Raw genomic sequence first — 23,923 nt, forward strand, 5'->3', positions numbered from 1 at the left:
CTGAATCTCTCTAGAATCAATTTAAAGGCACCAGCCACTCTTCTCATGAGAACTGTTCAGTTTAAAGATTCCCAGGTGGAGGAAAAATTAACCACACAGTATTCAATTTAACATTCAAATTTCACGTAAATGGACAAATGAATGCTCTGTGGCAACATGGAACTCCTTTTTCCCTCACTCCCCTCCCCTTTTCTCTCTCTTTTCCTCTCTCCCTTCCTGCAATCTGTCCCCACACTCCCACCGTCTCTTAATTCTCTTCCAGCCTCCCTCCCCCAGCCCTCCCTCCCCCAGCCCTCCCTCCCCCAGTCCTCCCTCCCCCAGACCTCCCTCCCCCAGACCTCCCTCCCTCAGACCTCCCTCCCCCAGACCTCCCTCCCCCAGACCTCCCTCCCTCAGACCTCCCTCCCCCAGACCTCCCTCCCCCAGACCTCCCTCCTCTCTCTCTCCTCCTTTTCCTCCATTTTCCTCTTTTCTAGCCTTTTGTATCAAATAAAAGTCTCATTTTCCTCTTTCAATTTTCTTATTGTAGCCTCCTTTCTTTAGCACAGTCTGTCACAAAGTGGACCCCATCCACCTGCACTCCAGGTGTGCTGTTCACTTCCTGGGAGGTGCAATTGTTCTTTAAAGGCCAGACACTTTTTTCTCCAGAAGTAGGAACTGAATAGGTTGCATGCTTTGGGATGCTAATTTTGATTTCCCTTTCTTCATAACTAAATTATAATTTGCAGATCAGCGAGGAGCCATCTGCTATCCAAGACTGAGGACTGAAAGGACGTTCAGTGGAAAGGGTTTTCAGTAGGTGGAGGTGGAGTGAGGGCCTGGGGCTGCAGTTCCAGTACGGTCCTTGAACCTGGAGCAGGGGAAGGCGGCTGTCAGAGGCTGGGAGTTCAGGACTCAAGACCAATACTGGATATATCTATATCTATACATGTACATATCTATACATATACATGTATATGTATGTATGTATGTGTATATATATTGAGAGAGAGGGGGATACATCTACTCACTGGCCCAGAATTGCTGCAGCTATTGCATCTCATGGGACCACCTTTCCACTGTAAGGTGGTACATCCATCTTTACTCCTTTTGAAGGCAGAGCCTGAAAGAGAGGTCAGGTTCCTGCTGAGCCCTCTCTTCTGTCTGATTGTCTGCCACACCAAAGGTCTCCTTTCTGTTCATGACAATTGGACAGAGCCCAGCTGTGCTGGGCCAGAGAAAGGAGATCTTGGTGGAAGAAGGGCTTTGTGCCCTAAAGGCTCATTTGGTTTCCATGGAAACAAGCCAGAGGTGGTACTCACTAGTTGGGGTCTTAAAGCCACAGATATCTTATCTGGAGAATCCCATCATATAAAAAACACCCTTCAGCAAATAAATAAAATTACTAATTTTTTTTAGTGCCTGCATGTGTGTCTATGTATTATCTGTGTGCCTGGTGCCTGAGGAGGCCAGAAGAGGGTAGAGTCCTGGGACTGGAGTTACAGACGGGTGTGAGCTGCCATGTGAGGACTGAGAATTGAACCCAGGTCTTCTGGAAGAGCAGCTAGTGCTTTTAACCACAGAGAAATCTCTCCAGTCTTCTTAGTAATAGTTTTTAGCATAAAATTTACTTCATTACTCTGAGGATTTTGACCAAGAGTTGCTGATTCCCAGTCACAGCCCTCCACTCTGTAGAATTCTTTCTCCTCCTCTTCCTTTTTCTTCTCTTGAAATAGAATCTTAGTAGACAGCAGGCCGGCCTCCACCATGTCCTGTATCTTAGTGGACAGCAGGCTGGCCTCCACCATGTGTTGTATGTTAGTGGACAGCAGGCCGGCCTCCACCATGTGTTGTATGTTAGTGGACAGCAGGCTGGCCTCCACCATGTCTTGTATGTTAGTGGACAGCAGGCTGGCCTCCACCATGTGTTGTATGTTAGTGGACACCAGGCCGGCCTCCACCATGTCTTGTATGTTAATGGACACCAGGCCGGCCTCCACCATGTGTTGTATGTTAGTGGACAGCAGGCCGGCCTCCACCTTGTCCTGTATGTTAGTGGACAGCAGGCTGGCCTCCACCATGTGTTGTATGTTAGTGGACAGCAGGCTGGCCTCCACCATGTCCTGTATGTTAGTGGACAGCAGGCCGGCCTCCACCATGTGTTGTATGTTAGTGGACAGCAGGCTGGCCTCCACCATGTCTTGTATGTTAGTGGACACCAGGCCGGCCTCCACCATGTGTTGTATGTTAGTGGACACCAGGCTGGCCTCCACCATGTGTTGTATGTTAGTGGACACCAGGCTGGCCTCCACCATGTGTTGTATGTTAATGGACACCAGGCTGGCCTCCACCATGTGTTGTATGTTAGTGGACACCAGGCTGGCCTCCACCATGTGTTGTATGTTAGTGGACACCAGGCTGGCCTCCACCATGTGTTGTATGTTAGTGGACAGCAGGCCGGCCTCCACCATGTGTTGTATGTTAGTGGACACCAGGCTGGCCTCCACCATGTCTTGTATGTTAGTGGACACCAGGCTGGCCTCCACCATGTCCTGTATGTTAGTGGACACCAGGCTGGCCTCCACAGTGTCTTGTATGTTAGTGGACAGCAGGCCGGCCTCCACCATGTCCTGTATGTTAGTGGACACCAGGCCGGCCTCCACCATGTGTTGTATGTTAGTGGACAGCAGGCCGGCCTCCACCATGTGTTGTATGTTAGTGGACAGCAGGCCGGCCTCCACCATGTGTTGTATGTTAGTGGACAGCAGGCTGGCCTCCACCATGTCCTGTATGTTAGTGGACACCAGGCCGGCCTCCACCATGTGTTGTATGTTAGTGGACAGCAGGCCGGCCTCCACCATGTCTTGTATGCTAGTGGACAGCAGGCCGGCCTCCACCATGTGTTGTATGTTAGTGGACAGCAGGCCGGCCTCCACAGTGTCTTGTATCTGAGAATGTAGAGAATGACCCTGAGCACTGGGCCTTCTGTCTCCACATCCTGAGTGCTGGGCTACACTGAACTACCAGGCTTGGTGCTGGCAATCAAACCCAGGGTCCCTTCGTGCTACCAATCTGAGTTATCCTAGCCACAGAATTCCCCTCCATCCCTCCCCTCCATCTCCTCTTCCTCAGCTCTTCTTTTATTTCTTTCAAACTTTGTGGAAAATGATAGCTAATCCATGGCAGTCAGGCTAAAGATCCTGAACTGATTTGTAACATTTACTAGATTTTACACAGTTACATTTAATTTATTAAAATTTATTGTTAAAGGCTTGGAGGAAAATTCAGTTCCCAACTAGAGAATTATAATTAAGAAAGCAGAGAGCCATTCGGTAACCAGAGGTTCAGGGGTCTGAGTGAGACTTCAGCTCTGCAGAGATAACTTGTACTCTGACTTCAGACAGTTCTGCAAGGCTACCTGGCTTTTCCCTTTCTTTTCTTTTCTTTTCTTTTCTTTTCTTTTCTTTTATTTTTTCCTCCCTTCTTTTCTCCCTCCCTCCCTCCCTTCTTTCTTTTTCTTTCTTTCTTTCTTTCTTTCTTTCTTTCTTTCTTTCTTTCTTTCTTTCTTTCTTTCTTTTTTTTGTTGTTGGTTGGTTAGTTGGTTTTTTCGAGATAGGGTTTCTCTGTGTAGCCCTGGCTGTCCTGAAACTTTGTAGATCAGGCTGGCCTCAAACTCATAGAGATCTGCCTGCCTCTGCCTCCCAAGTGCTGGGATTAAAGGCATGTGCCACCACTGCCAGGCTCTTCTTTCTTTTGATAGGGTCTCACATGGCCCAGGTTGACCTTGAACTCCATGTCTACCTGTGAATTACCTTGAATTGATCTCCTGCCTTTGCCTCCTCCCAAGTACTTGGATTACAGGCATACACCATCATACTTGATTTTATGTGGTGCTAGGGATTGAACCTGGGACTTTATGCATGGTAGGCAAGGACTTTAGTAACTGAACTACAACTCCAGGCTTATTTGTCTTGAGACAAGTTCTCAGTGTATGTGTTGGAAATAGGCAAAAAACACCTTGTCCTAAGTGCTGCCGTTTTTTACTTCAGACTCCGTTTTACCTGTAGGGTGAAGAAACAAAGTTCATATTCCCAAGCCCTAGGGGAGCTGGGAACCTTCCAATGGCTGACCTACTCCTCCTTAAACCATAGAAATAGTCGTTATGATCTTTAGTTCTCTAGGAACATCATGGCTGTTCCCAACAACAGAAGGAACAAATGAATCTGATCAGTCGGATTGAAAAGCTTGCTTTATATGTCAATTGACAATGATAGACCATTCAAGGAAGCCCCTAGTCTCTAAATCCTGATTGGTGAAAATTAAACTGGAACTTGGCTGCAAGTGTCTGAGTTTTGTGCTTAAATCCTTGCTTCAACTGGCATTCAGAGTGTCAGTTCAGCTCCTGAGTCTGTTCTGCAGCCCTGGTAGATCAGCCCCCCCCCCCTTCTTTTGTGCTTCCCAGCATTAAATCTTGCCTTGAGGTAACCTCTTGTGTCTGTGTGGGTTGATTTGGACCACAACACATAGTCCTGGCTAACTTGGAACCCTCCATTCTCCTCTTTTGGCCTCCCACAAGCAAGGCTTCCAGGTGTGCAGAGCCGTGCCTGACTCTACAAACGTGTCTCAGCTAGTTGGTGAACACAAGGACAGATTGGCTGCTCTCTAAGTCTCATAGGACCAACTCTCTCTGAATCTTATTAAATACCAACAAGAAGAGAGTCCTTGGGAAAACAGAACTTTGCCTGGTAGATGGTTATGTAGAAGTGATGGATTGGGGGGGGGGCATTTTATTTGCAGGAAGCTCATCAGTAGTAACATCAGAAGGGAAGGAAAAAGGAAATTGGGAAAACAAAGATGACTACCTTTACCAAACCCAAGCACTATGCCAGGCAAATTCACATGCCTTGTCTTCTGAGAACAATTTTTGGGACTTTCTCCTTCAGAGAGATGCTGATGTGTGTCTTGTCCCACAAGAGCAGTGACAGCAGCAGTGAGTGCTTTCCACATGATGGGTACCCATGTACATCCTTTACATATAGTTGTTCACTTCATTTACAGCAACTGGAAGACTTCCAATAGTCCCTACAGCTCAGAGCTTCTCCTGGAACCAACCCGAGGACTAAGCCTTAACATGTGGGCCTTTGAGGAACATTATAGACCCACATCTGGCTAGGCAGGTATGTATAGAGCATGGACACACTGGATAAAAGGATGATTCATATTCAGGCAGAATGGATTGTGATGATGTAAGATTTTATGGTGCTCCTTAGGATGGTACGTGATTTAGACACGAATTGTTTATCGCACGTGGACTTTACTTGACTGCAGCTAGCTGAACAGAAAAGAGTAAAACTGTGAAAAGAAGGACTCATCCATCATTTCTAGACCCCTGCATCTACCGGGCACCCTAGTACTTCCCTCCTCAGTAACTGGCCATTCTTCACCTCCAAATGCTCGCCAGAATGTATGCTGGCCTCTCTGTCCATTCATTCTCCACCTGCTTTTTGAGTGACAGTTTCCTAGAGCAGATCTGGTGATGCTGGTGAGATATAGCCTTCCACCACCCCACCTCCCCCACCACCAATAAAACCTATACCCCTTCCTTCGGTCTTTCCCTACCTGTCTGGCTCCAGCCTACTCTACCTCATCTCGTGCTCATGTAGTTTCCTTTGTTCACCAGGTCCCAGTTCCGGGGCTTGTTTTGATTTTCTAGAGCTTGTCAAGCAACTTCCAACCCAAGCACCCCTGTTCTGGCCGCTCTTCAGGTGCTGACATTGCCAAAGAGCCGGTTATGAAAAAGTTCTTTGCTGCTGAGGTGAAGGAAACACAGTCTCTGTTAGAAATGTTCAGACTTCTCTCTGGGAGCTGGTTCTTTTTGACTTTACCACCCCCCCCCCCACCCCCCCCCCATCATCATCATCATCATCATCATCATCATCATCATCAGTTTGATATTGGAGATTGAGCACAGGGCCTCACAAAGACCCAATTATTTTTATACCAAAATATTTGGAGGAGGAAGCAAAAGGTGTCAGAGGACCTCTAATTTGCCACAGGCGGATGGAGTCACCCACCCTGGACTGCTCGCCCTCTGCCTCAGAGGTTGCAGAGGCCTGCTTGAACAGCAGAGGGAAGACAAGCCCAGTCCTTGTCTGGACTCTCCAAGTCTGTGCTCCCTTCTGCCTCACAGACTCTGGTAGTGTCCCCAGGGGCCTCCACCTGAGACTGGACTCTTTTTATCTTGAATGTAGCCACTACAAGAGGCTGTCAGGGAGCATTCGTTGGAGTCCTTGATGATGCATGGTGATCTTTTCCGCTTTCCTGGGAACAGAATTCAGAAGACCACGAAGTTGGAGACCTGGCAGGGGTGTTAGTGACAAGTGTCTCACTGCATTGTCTGAAATCATGGGTCCTGCCTGCTTCCTACCCTGTAAACAGGCACTGACTCTAACTTAACTTTCGGTGACAACACTGTCTCCCCAATTTTCTGGTGCTGTTTATCCACTGCTTTTAGAACAAGTGGCCAGAAAACTTGGGTGGCGTTCTGTGAGCGTCAGAGCTACCCAGAACGAGATGGTTTGATAGAAGGATGGATGGGTAGATGGATGACTGGATCAGCGGGTGGGTGCAGGGGTGGACAGATGATGGCTGGCTGGCTAGGAGTCTAGGAGGTCGCCTGAAGACGGAAGAGGGATCCCTTCCCCTCTTCCCACCACCTGTCTGCTACGGCTTAGCACGGCCTCTTCCAGAGCACTGAAGGAGGGGTTTGCAGCGGGGCGGTGGGAGAGGAGCTGGGGAAGGAGAGTGGAGAGGAGGAGGGCCTTGGGGGCGGAGAAGAGGGGCGGCGGGCGCCCGGGGAGCCCGGCGCTGGCAGCAGCTCTGGCGGTTAGGGGACCGATGTCGCTGCCGCTGCCGCTGCGGGCGCCTCCTCGCGGGCCGGAGCTGCGTCGCCCGGGCTGAGCCGCAGCCGCAGCCGCAAGCAGAGCGGCCGCCGGGCGCGCCCGCACCACGGGAGGATGGGCTGCGGCGGGAGCCGGGCGGATGCCATCGAGCCCCGCTACTACGAGAGCTGGACCCGGGAGACCGAGTCCACCTGGCTCACCTACACCGACTCGGACGCGCTGCCCAGCGTCGCCGCCGCCGACAGCGGCCCCGAGGCGGGCGGCCTGCACGCGGGTGAGTGAGCCCCGCGCCGCGCGAGGCCCGGCTGCCCGCAACGAGCTGGCGCTGCAGGAGAGCCCGGGGCAGCCGGGCGCCCCACGGCGTGCTGGCGGGTGGGGTGACCGAGACAGAGGGACAGAGTCGGACCTGCCGGCTGACCAGCTGGCACACTCAAGCCCCAGGGAGCCAGGCCAAGGAGAAGAGCTTTCCCAGAGCTCACCCTCTACATTCCTGCGACCCAGCACTCCTTGGCCTCAGCCAGTCAGTGCATATGCATTGGCCCGGGCGTGGGTGGGTGGGGTGGGTGGGAGGACGACCCGCTTCACCCCCAAGCCTAGCCCTCAGCCCACCTCTCGTTTCCCACGCGAGCTAGTGGGCCTTTACCCAGCGTGGTCCAGCTTCCCTTCTGGCCACCCGTGTACTCAACTGGGTGTTTCTCCATCTACTGGGCCATCTGGCCCTCGCATCTTTGGACTCTTGAGCAGAATCGTCTGGGTGGAGCCTTCTTGTCTCCTCCCTCCTCCCTCCTGTTGGGAATGAGCCCCACTGCAGGGCTTCAAATTCCTAACCTAGCTAGGGCGCAATTCCTGCCTGCCCACCACCAATGCTGCTCTCCAGCCCACTTTCCAAGCAGTTATGTCACAGTGAAGGATTTCTCTCCTTATCCCAAGATGCTGGAATGCTTTATGTGAAGCAAGTTCCTGGTCTAGTCGCAAGTGTCAGGATTTGAGTTAAAGCACACACTTACAAACACAGGCAGCTGCTGTTGAGGTAGACTGACCTTTGACCCTAAATGTGTTGGTGACATCACAAGGAAACACAATAAAACCTCTCCACTTGTTACATAGCTCAATATTTGGGTTTTTAAGTCCTGTTGCCTGACCCCATTGTGCTGGCTTTACTTTAATCTTGGAAATAGATATCCCCACCCTTGACACCAACACTTGCTCCTTTTATTTGCTTATTTTTTTTTTCGGAGCTGAGGACCGAACCCAGGGCCTTGCACTTGCTAGGCAGGCACTCTACCACTGAGCTAAATCCCCAGCCCTCCTTTTATTTTTTTGTCCAGACTGGCCTTGAGCTCCTGAGCTTCCTTCTCCAGGCCCTCCCCCTCCCCACACCCCTCCCCTGTAGTTGGAAGATAGGCACAAGCCTCCCCTGGCTTGCCTGGGGAAACTGGTAACACTGGATTTATCTTAAAACTGTTGGACTCCCAGGGACCATGATGGTCACTATTTGCTGCTGCTGTGTCCAGCAGTTTCCCAAATGGCATGCTGGCTGAGTTCAGTGTCAGCAGGAGGATGACAGGAGCTTCTGAAGGTTTTGTAAATGTCAGCTGTGACAGCGTTTTCTGAGAAAGTGTCATACTTCTCTGGAGGGTCCAAGGCCAGGGAGGCTCTGCAAGGAGATACGGTTGGAAAGATTCAGTTGCAAAGAACAAAGTGCAGCTTCAAAGAACAGCTGTTTTGGTGGCACTCGGTGTACACGTGTGTGCGTGTGTGCATGTATGGGTATCAAAGTTGTTATGTTACGGAACATGCACGTTCCTCAAGTCTTTCCCAACACTTATTATTTTCAGTCTATATATCATGAAATCTGGTTCCTGCCACAGGTGATGCCTGAGACAGGCCCACTCATTGATGAAAACTTTCTGAATAGGGACAGCCTTACAAGGTTCTGAAGACAGTATCATTCAGAGGAAGGCCTCATGTCCAGTCCAGGGACAGTGTCTCAGATGGACAGCAGCATTTTAATTCCCTAGAAATGTCAGTCAGTCTCAGCGTGGAGGAATACTTCTGAAGATCAAGAATGAGCAGGGTTTGCATGAGCAGAGCTGAACTGCATATATGTATTAGTTCTCTACCTCTGCATACAGAATTACAATACACAGAGCAGTTTAAACAGCCCACGTTGCTGACTCGGTTCCCATGGTTGGAATACGGGCCATTGCTTGGCTAGATCTTTGTTTAGGACCCCAGGACTTCAGACAAGGTATCATTAGGCTGTACTCCATTATTATTATTATTATTATTATTATTATTATTATTAATTATTTTTCCCAGCCTGATCACGGTTTCCCCTCCCTCCAAAGCTTCTGGTCTCTTCCCCCAACCTCCCCTCTTCCACGCCTCCTCCTTTCTTTTCAGAAATGTGAAGCCTTCCCCATGTATATCAGCTAGCCATGGTATAGCAATTTGCAGTAAGACTAGACACTCCTCTTTTATTAAGGCTGGACAAGGCAACCCAGTAGAAGGAAAGGGTCCCAAATGCAGGGAACAGAGTCAGAGACAGCCCCTGCTGCCACTGTTAGGAGCCCCACAAGAAGACCAAGCTACACAACTAACATATGCAGAGGGCCTAGGTCAGTCCCATACAGACTTCCTAGTTGGCAGTTTGGTCTCCGTGAGCCCCTATGAGCCCAGGTTAGTTGATTCTGTGGGTTTTCTTGTGATGTCCTTGACCCCTTTGGCTCCTATAATCCTTCCTCCCCCTCTCCCACAGGATTTCCAGAGGCCCGTCTAATGTTTGGCTGTGGGTCTCAGCATCTGTTTTCATCAGTTGCTGGGTGAAGCCTCTCTGACAGTTGGGCTAGGAACCAGCCTATGAGTACAGCAGAATATCGTTAAGAATCATTTCACTGACTTTGTTCCTTTTTTTTGCCAGTCATGTTTGGTTCTATCTAGGTCTTTGGGCTGTCCATTCTCTGGGTCCTGGCCCTCCAGGCTAGGCCAGGGGTGAGTTCCCGCTCATCATATGGATCTCAAGCTGGAACAGTCATTGTTCGGCCATTCCCAGGATTTCCACACCACCTTTGTCCAAGCTTATCTTGTAGGCAGGGCAAATATTAGGTCAGAGGTTATGTAAACCTCGTTTTATGGAGTGCACTGGTATTGGGTGGGGACTGAAGAGGGGCTTGTTTGCTGTGGTTTTGCATCCTGGAAACAATCATCTCTAGTCAGCTTGGGTCATCTAAGAAAGTTACAGATCTACTGAGTTTCTGCCACCCTGGGCCATTAGCCAGGATTCCCCACTCTATTGTTCCTCCCAGACCCCCACATTGTGTCTCCTGTGGGAGCTTTTCTAATGAACCCAACCCCTTGACCCATAGGTGCCCGTACCCTGTAGGGAACCAGAATGCCAGTCTCTGTCTATAACAATCCTTTTCTGAGGGAGGCAGCCAAATGGAAGAGCTGGATTTAGGACTGCATGTTGCAAAATAACCAAGATGCTTTTGTTCTAGGAATTAGAGCTGAAGAAGGCCCTGGAGGTCATCTGTCCAGGGCACATGGACTCTCAGATCAATTGTCCCCATCTGGAAACTTCTTCAACCACGTGCCTCCAGTTTTCTGAGAACTCAAGACGACTCCCTTCTTCCTGGGGCCCTGGTCCCTCTTCCTTAGTGTCAAATGGGAACTGCCTTTCTCTTGGTAACCTCAACCGTAGGACCAACTCCTCTTCTCTGTCTTCCATGCTTAGGGCATAGGTGACACAAGTTTGGTTCCATGGATTCTCTAGAAGGCTGAGCATCAACTGATAAAGGATTTCCCTAAGGAGCAGGCACTCCATCTATTGTGCCCTTCAGTTACCTCAGCTAGTCCTACATTTTCTTTTTACTCCTTTCCTTGTAGTCTTTGCAACTGGACACCCCCGACCTGAGTCTGGCATCTTTCTGATCCCACAGCTTCTGCTAAAAAAAGTCTCTCCCCTAACCTTAACCTACTTCATAGAAATTTGTGGACCAGCCTAAAGATTCCATAGGCTCCCCACATCACAATTCCACAACCGTGTCTGCTGAGATGCTCCATTTCAGTGCAGCAGCCTTAGAAGCTCAGCTTTTACCTGTCTTCTAGACTGAGGGCGTGTCACATGACAAGTGTTCCCTCAGATTTGTGTAAGAGATCCACATTTCACTGTGGGTGGTGGGAGGCTTATTTTTGTGCCAGTTCCACAACTGAGTCTCTTGCCTGTCCCCCATTCCTCTCACTTACAGCGGACCCTGGGGCTCTGCTTCCTATTTTGGGAGGTTTCCAGAAGCCAGCGGAATGCAAGTGAGTTTTTAGATCCCACTCTCGGCAGGTTGGGATTGAAGATCTAGCTGAACCAGAGCAGCTGCTGTTCTTCACCTGCCCGGATTTCCAAACCTATTGCAGAAGGAAATAGACTCGGTCTGGCATGGATTGATTCTCATAAAACCAGTTTGCTGGATTGTTTTGTGTTATTTCCACTGTGGGAGGGGGACTCTCCGAGGAGAGCGAGTCTGAGGTTGTCATGACCCCCCCCAGTACAGCTGTTCCACACACCGATATCCTCTCAGTCCCATTTCTTCATTGCCAGTCTCTCCTTAAAATTTCAAATGTCTCCCATAAAAATTTCTAATCTATTTAGAGAGTAAAATGCTCCAAAGTTACCTCAAGTAGTTCTTTATAGTTTTAAATAATTTTGCTAGTATATGGCACTTTGGAGAGTTTGGGCAAATGATTTACCTTAATAAGCTAGAAGCCAGATAAGATATTTAGTATTATTATTAGCTACCATTTACTGATGGCTTCTGGGTCAGGCACTGTTCTTGACATTTAATGTAAATCACCCCACTTAAATTGTTCAACAAGGATGAGATAGGAACCATTGCCTCCTGTGGTTACAAGCCAGGGAGAGAGGCTGAGAGTGTCATGAGCACCTTCTCTATCCCAGAACTGGGATCCAGCTTTCTCTGATGGCAAACCCACATTCTTCAACAACCCCAGTCAATGGGGTTGGTTTAGAGTTCTTGGTTTTGCAGTTAATGGGATGCAAAGTCTAGCCTAATTTCTTGATGATACAGGCTGATGTCCAATGGCGCCATTCCTCTGTCTTATCCCCCTTAGTGTAGGAAGCTTCCGCCTCTGCAGAGCACCTTCCTCTGAGACTCTTCCTGCTTCCTGTGATTTCCACCTGACAAACCCCAGCCCTGTGGGGTCATGTCTTGCATAAACAGCTCTCTCAGTCCTGGAAGATGCTGTTGGTCTTCTGCTATAGCTCTCCCAGGTCAGACGTGCGAGACTGCAATCACCTTTTTGACTCTTGGGGCTTGACTCTCTAAAAGCGCTGCTCACCCCATCCCAGTCTTTCCTTGACACGAGCAACCTTGGGTCAGAGCTCTTGATGTTTGCTTAGCTGCCTTGGACAGCACGAGGGATATAATGAAGTGGCCTCTGAATGCACCTCTCCTGGCACAGGAAAATGGGTGAGAGTTTGCCTGCTCTTGTGGCACATTACCTTGGTGACTCACAGGAAGCTCATGATTAGTTAAAACCCTTAGCTTTTTCTTTCTAATTAAACTGAAGTTCTGTGGCATCAGGAATATTGTGTTTCCTCTGCTGTAGACTTGGGACAGTAACTGGAATATAGATGACACTCAATAAACATCAAATGAGTGACTCCCTCCCAACCCTGTGAATCTGCACTAACACAACTGTGTTAAGTAACCCCCATTTTGGATGTTTGCATTTATTGTAAAAATTCATCTTAGTGGTTTCCAAATGACTGTTTAAGTCTGTTGACCTTTGTTCACTTTGATGATGCTATCAAGAGAACATTCTAGGCCTTCGTTTCCCCATGTTTATAGACTGAAGATGGAAGATTGTTCTTCTGTCTGTTCAGTGGACATTCAGCACAGAGATGAGTAAGTCATGTTTCTTTATTTCAAGAAGTAGATAATAAATGAGAGACCGACCCAGAAACGTCAACCAGGTCAGCGTGGTCCATGCTGCAGGGGAAATTCAAGGTCTAAGCATTCCGTTCTGCCTGGGAGTTACTGTGCACACAGATCATAGAAGATCCAAAGAAGCAGGTGTTCCTATGGCTCCTGCCAAGCAGGAAAGGTGGAGGAAGGCAGCCTGAGATGTCCTGAGATAGACAGTCCTGGGGAGAACCCCAACCTAGGTCTTCCTGTGCATGAAACCTCCCATCCCAGCCCCAGCCCCTTCTAGATGCCCGTTAAAACTGGTGCTTCTGTTTTAAACTAATGATTAACTCACATCTTCCACCTTCAAGGGTGCTGGTTAGGTTAGGTAAGGAATGCCTGGCTGAGCTAGGCTGGTGAGGGAGCTCTCCTGGATGGATAATCTAAAAATTTTACATGTTCCCTTTCCCCGTAGACCCCAGATAAGATGTTATTTCTCATCACTTCGTCTACGCATCATTTTAGGTTCTTGCTTACTATTGGTTGCATAGTAAGAAAATATTTCTTTTTGCTAAACAGAAAGCTTTTATTTTTCTTAATGTTGTGTGCGTGAGTGCATACATGATGTGTATGGGCATGCATGCCACAGTACCCTGTGGATGTCAGACAACAACTTTGTGAAATCTGATCCCTCCTTCCCCTATTTATTAAGGCAACTCCACATAGTTAAAAAGAAGGTTTATTTTGGGGGGTAACTTACAGCTAGTAAAGGGGTTGGTTACAGGATCCAGGAGAGGTGAGGTGCAGTCCAACTGGGTTCTCTGGAGAACTCCGCTTGGTCTACCATCCAGCATCCAGGATCAACAGGAACCAAGAGCGCCAGCACATCTGGGTCTTAAGGGCTCCTGTCTCAGCCTCACCTCAAGGGCCAGTCATAGGTAGGTGTGACAGTTACCGGAAGCCTCACTGGGGGTAGTACTTCCAAGTCAAAGCTGGAACAGCTACCCACTACATTCCCCCTTTCTGTGAGTTTACAGGATTGATCTCAGGTTTGCTGGCAAGTCCCTTTTAATTATAAGGGATTTGTTTGTTTTGTAAATGGTACAAGAAACAAGTGATAACAAACCCAAGCAATACATTTCTAGGAAGTCCCAAGTTCTCATGGTCGTTCCTGCTCTGACAGTCCAGTGTCAGCATGGCTACATGACATTGTCCAGCCCTTTTGAGGGACTGAGGAGCTGACAGAGTTCTCAATAAGCAGATAGATGGGGTCTCAACTAGATAGTAAAAATGGTGAACTTCCAAAATGGCTAGCTTCTTCCTTACCCTCTTGAGATAAAACCCTGGTAGCTTAAAACAAAGGCTTGGCAGGCTTCTTCCCCCACAACCAGTGGGGTTCCCCTTTAGTGGGCTACTAAACTATAATTATACCATCTCATGAAAGCATTCCTAAGAAAACTTGAAGTAGTAAAATTATCTTGGGTAAAACTCGTCTCTGAACCAACCATAAATTCCTATACAATGTGTCCCTGAGCTAAAGTAATTGCTGGACCACTGAACTACTATCTCTCTGCTTCTGTAAACAATGCTTGCCTGCTGCAGATGTCCAGAGCTGCCTTTCTGTCTATATTACAATTGTGGGTTTTGCCCTTGAAAATTCAACTGACTGGAGGTTGAGGCTGCTTTCCACTAATCTGCTTGACAGGCCTGCTGGCAGTTAATAAGGACTCCATTTGACATATGTAGGCATCTTGGGAGTTTTTCTCTTTAAGTACCCCCATAACACCCCTGCCTGTGGACCTGTCCAACAAGTTCAAGGCCAGACCAGAACGTGCGTACCTCAAACTTGTGGACCTATGAGTGTCCTTATCTTTGTTTAAACTGACCAACCCAGTTGGGAGAGGAAGACCCCTCCTCAAGACCTTTAAAAAAAACTCAGCCCTCAAGAAGACAGGGCTTCAGTTTCCTGAGTCCACCTTCTGTAAAGCAGAGGGTCTTTTTTTCTGTGTGCCTTGCTGTGTGTTTCTGTAGGGTTTTTTTGTCAGGACAGCCAGCTCCCCAATAATTGTCACAGAGACTTATTAATTATAAATTATTGGCCAATAGCTTAGGCTTGTTACTAACTAGCTCTTACAAGTGAAATTAACCCATATTTCTTATCTGTGCTCTGCCACATGGCAGTACCTTTGTTCAGCACAGCATGTTCATCTCCTGCTTTCTCTGCATCTGGCTGGTGACCCTGCCCTCTGTAGCTGGATGTTTTCTGTGCTCATCCGGCACCAAAGTCCCACAGACACATAAAATTCCTGTGTCTTACCCAGTCCTGCAGCCGATCAGACCCAAGTCAACACACAAAGGCTTGTATTATTTTTAAACTATGGCCATGGCAGGCCTTTTGCTAGCTAGCTCTTACATCTTAAATTAACCCATTTCTACAAATCTATACTTTGCCATGTGGCTCATGGCTTACCAATACCTGTACATCTTGCTTCTCATGGCAGTGGCTGGCAGTATCTCCCTGCTTTGTCTTTCTCCTTTCTCTCTCTGTAGCTAGAATGTCCCACCTAACCTTATTCTGCCTCACCATTGGCCAAATAACTTTATTTATCAACAAATCAGAGCAATACATATTCACAGCATACAGAACGATGTCACCCATCATTCCCCCCTTCCTTTCTATTCAAAAGGAAGATTTTAACTTCAACAGCCCTCCCCCCCCACTATTCTTCTTTTGTCTGCTAGCCCCACCTCACTTCTCCCTGCCAAGATATTGGCCATTTAGCCCTTTATTAAGCCAATGAGAGCAACAAATATTCACAGTGTACAAAAAGATTGTTCCATAGCATGTTTCCTCGACCTTAAAAAGCCTTGGTTTACTGGCTGATTCTGTTTGCTGTGTCTGAGGTTTCCCCTGCTGCCATTCAAAAGCAAACTTGAGCAGGACCCCCTAGACAATACAAGTTGGCCACTAGGTAAAATAATCCTGACTTGACCAGCTGTACGTTGAAGTGATTCCATTGTTGGGTACAACAGCATTCCAACTCGCCTCCTGACTTGTAGGGCCTGGTGGATAGGGGGCAGATAGGGTAGCTTTCTCTTTACCATCAAGGGTCTTTACCTGGCTTCTTCTGTTCTCAGAAGTTCCTCATGCTTGGACCCCTTCAGCAACCTCTTTCAGGATTCCTTCCTCCAGTATCTGAGCAATTCATTAGTAAATTTGGTTGTTCTTGGCTGAATCTGCCAAGTGCCTTTCTGTGTCTTGCCCAGAGCTTTTGAATGTCTCCAGAGCTGAGACAATGGATTTCTGATCTTTGAGCAGTTTGTGGTACTTTGTTACAATAACATTAGTAAACTCCTACTAATACGTGAGCACAGACACTGGACGCTGGACACAGTAGGAGGATTCCCAGTGTGTTCCCTTCTGTTTCCTCCCAAGATCACGTCTATCTCTCTGCTTTTTAGATCTGGGTTGCTGTTTTCAGGAGGAAGAAGCTGAGGTTAGGTGAGGTTAACAGATTGAGCAAGGTCACATAGCTGGAAGGCAGGACAGCCTTATGGGAACCCAGCTCTCTTTTTTCTAAACCCTGGGCAACATCTACACTGCCGTGACTTCGACTTCTCAGGAGGAATTTCAAGCCCTCCTCTCCCCCATCTGCTCGGTGTTTTGTTTTTTATGCTATGAATCCCTTTGTGGGTGCCTCCTACCAGCATTTCCGTGACTAAGGGCTGGCTTCCTGGAGTCCTGTGGCAGTGAACATGGCCTTTCCTGTGCTTTGGTGGCCCATGTGTGTCCATCTCTAGGGAGCAGCATTGCAAGGTTGCTTGGGAAATTGCCAGGTCCCGTTAAAGAAGAATGTCTCTGGGAAGAAAAACACAGTTTTCTGATTTCAAATGAAACTTAAATTCCCTGTAAAAACTTAGAGAGTGGGGGCTGGAGAGATGGCTTTAGATGTTGAGAGTGGAGCATGGTGCATCACCTCCACAGGTCCCATTTAGACAGCTAGCCCCAATATCAGGCTGCTCACAAACTGTATCTCCAGTTCCAGGGGTCTCCAACATCTCTGGTCTCTAAAGGCATAAACACACACACACACACACACACACACACACACACACACACACAAAGTGTGTGAAACTGTTGGGAGTGAGAGTATAGTTTTATAGGAGGAATCAAGGGAGGCAAGCCCTGCATGAGTGAAAGGACTTTTCTTCCTTCTTTTCCTTTCAATATGAAGCAAAGGTAGTTGAATGTGGGCAAATTATATGCAGGGCAAATATACCTTATAATAAATACATCCTTTGTATATAGCCATTGCATGCTCTACAGTGGAGGGAGGGCATGCTGTCTTACATTTTCCCCTGCTGTTTTCTGGGAGGCATAGTCTGTGATATAGGAGCATGATAGCCCTCTGTCTCAGTTAGGGTTTCTACTGCTGTGATGAAGCACCATGACCAAAAGTAACTTGGAGAGGAAAGGATTTATTTGTCTTACACTTCCATATCACTGTTCATCATTGAAGGGCATCAGGACAGGAACTCAAGCAGGGCAGGAACCTGCTTCCTGATGCTGAGGCCATGGAGGAATGCTGTTTACTGTATTGCTCCCATGGCTTGCTCAGCCTGCTTTCCTATAGAACCCAGGACCACCAGGCCAGAGATGGCACCCACCGATCAGCTTTCTTGGACCACCAGCTCCCAAATTATGACACAGAGACTTATTATTAGTTAGCATGCTTGGCCTTAATTTATGCTTGTCCCACTAGCTCTTATAACTTATATTAACCTGTTTTTCTTCATCTACATTTTGCCTGGGGGCTTTTTCTCTCTCTTTTATTCTGTATGTCCTGCTTTCCTTCATGTTTGGCTCACTGGTTGGTGGCTGCCTGGCTCTGGGTGTCTCTCTTTCTCCCTTTTTCTCTCTTAAACCTAGATTGCTCCTCCTCCTTATTCTCTCTGCCTGCCAGCCCCTCCTGTCCCTCTGCTGCCTAGCTATGGGTTGTTCAGCTTTTTGTTAGACCAATCAGGTGCCTTAGGCAGGCAAGGTGAAACAATGTAACAAATCTTTACATTGTTAAACAAATGTAGCATAAACAAATGTAATACACCTTACGCAGTTAAAGTAATATTTCACAACATAAATAAATGTAACACATCTTTACATAGTCAAAATAACATTCCACAACATAAATAAATGTAAGACATCTTTACATAGTTAAAGTAATATTCTACAACATTTCCCCTTTTTGTCTAAATAAAAAGAAAAGTCTTAACTTTAACAGGGCTGGGCCCTCCCCCATCAATCACTAATTAAGAACATGCTCTATAGGCTTGCCTACAGCCTGACATTGTGAAGGTATTTTCTTTTTTGTGGTTCCCTCCTCTAGGATGACTTTAGCTTTTGTCAAGTTGACATAAAACTATCATGCACAGCCTCTTTGTGGGAGTGGAGTATAGTTGGAGGCACCAGCTCCATGTCTGAGTCTCAAATACCCATGAGGTCAGGCACGTTGGTCATTCTCTATTCTGTCTCATACAACTCCATCCATTTCCAGCTCTGGTTCTCTGGGTTCCATAGGGCAGGTGTGGAATGCCATGTCTGGTCATGAGGCTTTTGTGTAAGGAAGCAAAGCTGGAAGCCCCATCTGCTGTACAAATGGTGCAAAGTCCCCCAGACTCTGGGTCCAGTTAGCCTTCCTTCATGGTGATGCTGTCTGTGCGTTTTGGTTTTTCTTGATGTCTGCATCAGCGTTTTAGTGGGCAGTTAAGCTAAGCTGAGTCAGTGCTGTTAGCCAGATGCCGGTGGCTTGGGATCCACCCTAGAACTCACTGATCTTCTCCAAACCATTGCCCTGTGCTTTGATGCAGCCACACCCAGGGGACCACACAGACATACAGATGATGTCTTTCTGTTTAAGCATCCCGCACTTCCTCCCTCTGCTACCAAGCCAGCACCTCTGTGTACCATGCATGACCCTGAGCCCTCACACCTCTCCTTCCTCACCCAGCACCTTCCTTGCTGCTTTGCTGGAAGACCCCACAGTTATGTAGCTAAGGAAACGGAATTTAACTACAGGTGTTAGCCATGTGACCTTGAACCTCACATACAGGTCTCAGCCACCCTGGGCTTCAGTTCTTTAATGGGATGGGAGTCCCTGAAGAATTAACACAGTCACAAGGATACTCAGAGTCTCAGCATGGACCACATAGCCTATCGCCCAGGACCTCTTCACTTCGCCTTCTCAGGCTTGTTTGGGCTTACCGTACCCAGTCTTGTTCTCCTTCTCCTCTGCGCCCTGTACCCCTGTGTCAGAGCTGCGCCCCACTAGAGAACGAGATGAGTGACGCTGTCTATTAATTCCCTATGAGGATGGTCCCCATCTTACGGCTTCACTGCTGTTTTCTTCTTCTCTGAACACCAAAAGAGATCAAATGCTTGCTGTGGACTCTCTGGTCCTGTCTCCTGTCCCCTATGTAAGAAGTAAGTCATTATGGTCCGTTTTCAGTACGAGGTGCATTTAGAGCTGGTCACAGATAAGCAGGAGGCACTAGACCCCTGTGTTCCTTGGCTAAGCGGCTGGCACTGCTTGCCTGGGGACTTTTCATTTTATTTCATGTTGAAAAGTTACAGATGAGCCAGCCAAGAGTGGTGGCGCACGCCTTTGATCCCAGCACTCGGGAGGCAGAGGCAGGCCGATCTCTGAGTTCGAGGCCAGCCTGGACTACAGAGTGAGTCCGGGACAGCCAGGACTACACAAAAAAACATTGTCTCGAGAAGACAAAAAAGTTACAGTTTGCTACCTGAGTGAACCCATGTGTCAGGAAGAGGGGGGCGTCTTGAGCCCCCAGAGGGTGGGGATTTGGGATGGGGACTGTGCTAGATGAGTGGGTGAAACTAACTCTACTTACTAACTAGAAACTAACTGACCACTCTCGAGACAACCCCCACCCCCCACCCCCAGATTCTGTAGAACTGAAAATAAATGTCTCACTTTTGATACTGAGTCTCCAGTACTCTTATTCTGAAGTGAGGGTCTTTGTTTACCACACCTACCATGCGATCTTTATTTCAGAGTTGAAAAACAGTTTAGCCATCCTCTCCTCCAGTCTGAGTAGAGGAGAGGATACTAATTTCACAGGCAAGGCTGTTCCTTGCTGTAACAGCGCATGGGGAGACCCTGTCTGCAGCTCTATTTATGTGAAGGTCTCCTCTGTACCCCATTGGCCCTCAAAGATCACATCGTCATCAACCATGTGACCTCTGCAAAACCTGCTCCCACTGTGACTCTTGACATTTAGTTCCATGTCACAGGGAGAACAATAATCTACCTCCCCACCCCTCCCCTTCCCTCTTTGAGTTAGGTTCCCACTGTGTAGACCAGAGTCCAGATTATCCTTGACCTCTCCGCATCCTTCCTAAGTACTGGAATTATAGGTATGCAGTCACAGAGACTACCAGAGGGAACAGTCTTTCAAATGCACATCAAGCGCTATTATTCTGGGCCTTTTTTTGGGGGGGGGGTTGGTTTTTTGAGACAGGGTTTCTCTGTGTAGCTTTGCACCTTTCCTGGATCTCACTCTGTAGACCAGGCTGGCCTCGAACTCACAGAGATCCGCCTGCCTCTGCCTCCCGAGTGCTGGGATTAAAGGCGTGCGCCACCACTGCCCGGTGCCAGTATTTTTTAATAGCTTCCTTCTCTTTCTCTCTATCTTATTTCTTCCCTTTGTTTTTAATTTCTGTGCATGAGTGTTTTGCCTGCATGTCTGTACACAACATGTATGCAATACCTATGGAGGTCAGAGGAGGGCATCAGATCCCCTGCAAATGAGGTTACAAATGGTTGTGCGCCTCTATGTGGGTGCTGGGAATTGAACCTGGGTCCTCTGGATGAGTAGCCGATGTTCTTAACACTGAGCCATCTCTCCGGCCCTTCTTTTCTCCTCTCTGTAGAATAAGAATTCCTTGCCTGACTCATTCCCGCCTGCCTCTCAGTACTGTTTATCCCACAGTCACTTAGAGTGACCCAGCTCTGCGGCTCTTGTTCTTTGGACACGGAGCCTGTTCTCATTAGCAGGCTTTGACACTAGTTAGGATGGGCTGCCTCTGACCACACCCCGCCCTTCACAAGCGTGAACCCACCCTTTCTTCAGCTGTCCTCTCCTCAGGGAAACCAGCTTTCCCCAGTGACTGGCTGGTCCTTTCTAACATTGTTCATTGTCTCAGTGTTTCCTGGTCCCATGAGGTCAAGGGCCTCACTGACTCACTTGTTGGAACCCAAGCACTTAGCACAGTGCTCAGCCGAGTGGATATTTATTGAATGAAGGAAACCCTTGTCACTCCTTGTACCAGTTACAAATTGTGTCTGGTCTCATGATAATTTAGTAAGTAGAGGGTCCACAGAGGAAGTCTTTTTGGGAATTTCCTGCTCTGCCATCCTTAGTGCCTGGATTCCATCTCATGACTGCAAGGTGCCACATTGTCTTATTTTATTTATTTTTAAAATTTATTTTAAGTCTTATGTATATGTGTGGGTCTTCATGTGGGTATGTGCACATGAGTCCAGGCACCCTCAGAGGCCGGAGACAAAGGTTCAAGGCAGAGCTAGAGTTACAGGTTGTTGTGAGCCACCCGACATGGGTGTTGGGCAGCAAATTTTTGTCCTTTGCCAGAGCAGTAAGTGTTCTTAACCACTGAGCCACCTTTCCAGCCCCTACACTGTCTTATTTTCATGGGAAGTGAGGGAAGAGTAGAAAGGAGCATTCTTCCCGAGTGTCCCCTTTAGATGGAAAATAACCGGGTCTTTCCCGGCACTGAGTGGGCGTTGCTTAGGTTATGGCCAGAACTGTATCAGGTATTCCTAGCAGGAGAAGTGTGGGAAGTTCAACACTTCCAGGTGAGAACGTGCCATCGGCAAAGCCGCACGGCTCTTCCAGCAGAGGAGAAAGGAACAAGGGCTAGCAAGATGGCTGCAGTTCTCATCCTGAGGGTGTGGTCAGAGAGAAGGCACAATTAGCAAGGGCAAGAGAGGAAAGAAGAATCGACGAGAGAGAGACAGACCATCCCCAGGAACTAAGGTGACGTAGCTGTTAGGATTAACATTTTGCTGTAATAGCATTTAAAGCTATTTTCATGGGTTAAAACAATATGAGGGAGACACAGCTTAGATGGGAGAGTGCTTTCCTAGCATGGACAATGTCCTAGGTTTGAACCCAAGCACCTCATAAAACCAGAAGTGGTGACATACCTATAATCCTGCTATTCTGGAGGTAAAGACAGGAAGATCAGAAGTTCAAGGCTATCCTCTGCTACATAGCAAACCTGAGTCTGAGATACATGTGTTAATGCTGAAATACATAACTAATTAATTTTATTTCTCTTCCTCTTTCTTTCTTTCTTTCTTCTTTTTGTTAGGTTTCAGGGTTTAAATCCAAGGCCTTTTACATAGTAGGCAAGCCATGTACCATTGGGCTACATCCCTGCCCCTGGAAATAATTTAAAAATAAGGCAATGCTCTTCTAACCTTAAATCTTGTAGGATGGTCCTGTGACATGGAATTCTGTGTTGTGTTTCTTTTTGCTTCAGTTTCCTGCAAATTTAATATGGTCCAGAGACTAGGGTACCAGCTTCACAAGAGGGAGCATTTATGAAGTGAGCCCCCCCTCCCTTTCTCTGTCTCTCTAAGACAGGTCTCTCCATGGCTGAACTCACTCTGTAGACCAATCTAGTCTCAGACTCAGAGATACGCCCACTTCTGCCTCCCAAGCCCCAGGCTGAAAGGTAAGCACCTGTGCCTGGTTTGTGCAGGTTTCTTGTGCAAGCTGACATCCAAGCTCAGCCTGGGGGCTTCTGTCAGGGAAGCTTCAGACAGCCAGTTGAAATTTTAAGAGCTGACTGCATTCCCTGTGGAAGTTAAAAGAATAAAAAATAAAAATTCCCTGCTTGTGGGCTTTAGCACATGCAGAAACCAGAAGGTTTGTAGAAAATAGCAGGGCTGTTAGGAAAACTGGTTGCCATAACAACAGGGCACGGCATTGCTTACAAAGCAGCTGCGGTGGCCAATGCACACTCCCCTAAGAGGAGGGATGCAGGTTTAAGGACCTCAGTAAACAACAGACATGTTTAAAGCCAAGGCCACGTTCAGTTATTTTCTCTAGAACCACTTTCCAGACAGTCAGGATGTAGCGGCCAGGCTCAGACTCGCTGGTGGGGTTGATAAGGGATGAGTATACACGCACACATGTCTCCTGAGCATTGTTTACGTTCACTGGGGGCCTCTCCAGTGCCAAGCGTCCCACAGTTATTATTTAATCTAGCTATCTCCGTCTTACAGGTAGGAGAGGCGATGTTGCCGGTCTAAATGCATGCAGGTTGTAAGAAGTGGGTGTGGTTCAGAAGCCAGGCCTGTCTCACTTTGACACAGCTGGGATGGCTGTTATGTTATTCTCAGAGTATTATGACTTCCCGTTGCCCACAAACTGTGAAGGCAGATGCCAGGCTGCCTCTGAAGGCTCTCTCGCTCACCTTGTCATCCAGTAGCTTCCCAGCAGCTTCTCCCCACTCAACTTGACCAGAAGGCTGTTAGGTTCTTCATCCCGCTGCCTATGCCCCAAGGACCTTCCCTCCCTGCCCCCACAGCTCAATCACAAGCTCCTTATGGATGCTGATGCTGCCGGCTGTGAACTCATGGAGACCAGTGGCTACTGTAGGTCAAGATCAGCAAATGTCTGTAAAGGCGAGATAGTGAACGTTCTGGCCTTTAGGGACCACATGATTTCTTTTGCCGTTTCTCGGCTTCTCAGTTCTCAGTACCAGCTCAGCCACAGACAATTCAGGAACAAGCCTGGCTGTGCTCCAATGCCTTCTTTCTTCTTTATTTTAAAATGTTACTTATTTTCCTTTTCTCTCCTCCCTCCTTCTCCCCACATCTGTATCTATGTGTGTATGAACACAGCATGTGCAGGTGTCTGCAGAGGCCAGAGGAGAATGTTGGATCCCATGGCTCCAGAGCTACAGATGTTTGCAAATGGTCCAGCATGGATACTGGGATCCAAACCCTGGTTCTTATGACTAAGCAGCAAGTATTCTTAGTGTCTGAGCCACCTTCCAGCCCTATTTTTCATTTT

The 23,923-nt window shown here is 47.9% G+C and overlaps 1 protein-coding gene across 4 annotated transcripts in view; it reads left to right on the forward strand.

Annotated features, from left to right (window-relative positions):
• The first annotated feature begins 6,788 nt into the window (after positions 1-6,788).
• The window catches only part of Baalc (BAALC binder of MAP3K1 and KLF4), a 75,840-nt gene continuing 58,705 nt past the window's right edge, over positions 6,789-23,923 (forward strand). Inside the window, exons 1-3 of one of the 4 annotated variants that reach the window (XR_004946762.1) lie at positions 6,789-7,155; positions 10,382-11,032; positions 11,132-12,660. Coding sequence is in view for 2 of the 4 variants with exons in the window: in XM_036207860.1 (XP_036063753.1) it covers positions 6,996-7,155 (160 nt within the window). In the remaining 2 variants the exon portion in view is untranslated. Of the gene's footprint in view, positions 7,156-10,381; positions 11,033-11,131; positions 12,661-23,923 lie in introns of those variants that run through there. The other 3 variants (XR_004946761.1, XM_036207860.1, XM_036207859.1) reach the window with 3 other exon arrangements.

Source organism: Onychomys torridus, chromosome 16 (assembly GCF_903995425.1).
Source record: "Onychomys torridus chromosome 16, mOncTor1.1, whole genome shotgun sequence".
Classification (NCBI taxonomy): Eukaryota; Metazoa; Chordata; class Mammalia; order Rodentia; family Cricetidae; genus Onychomys; species Onychomys torridus.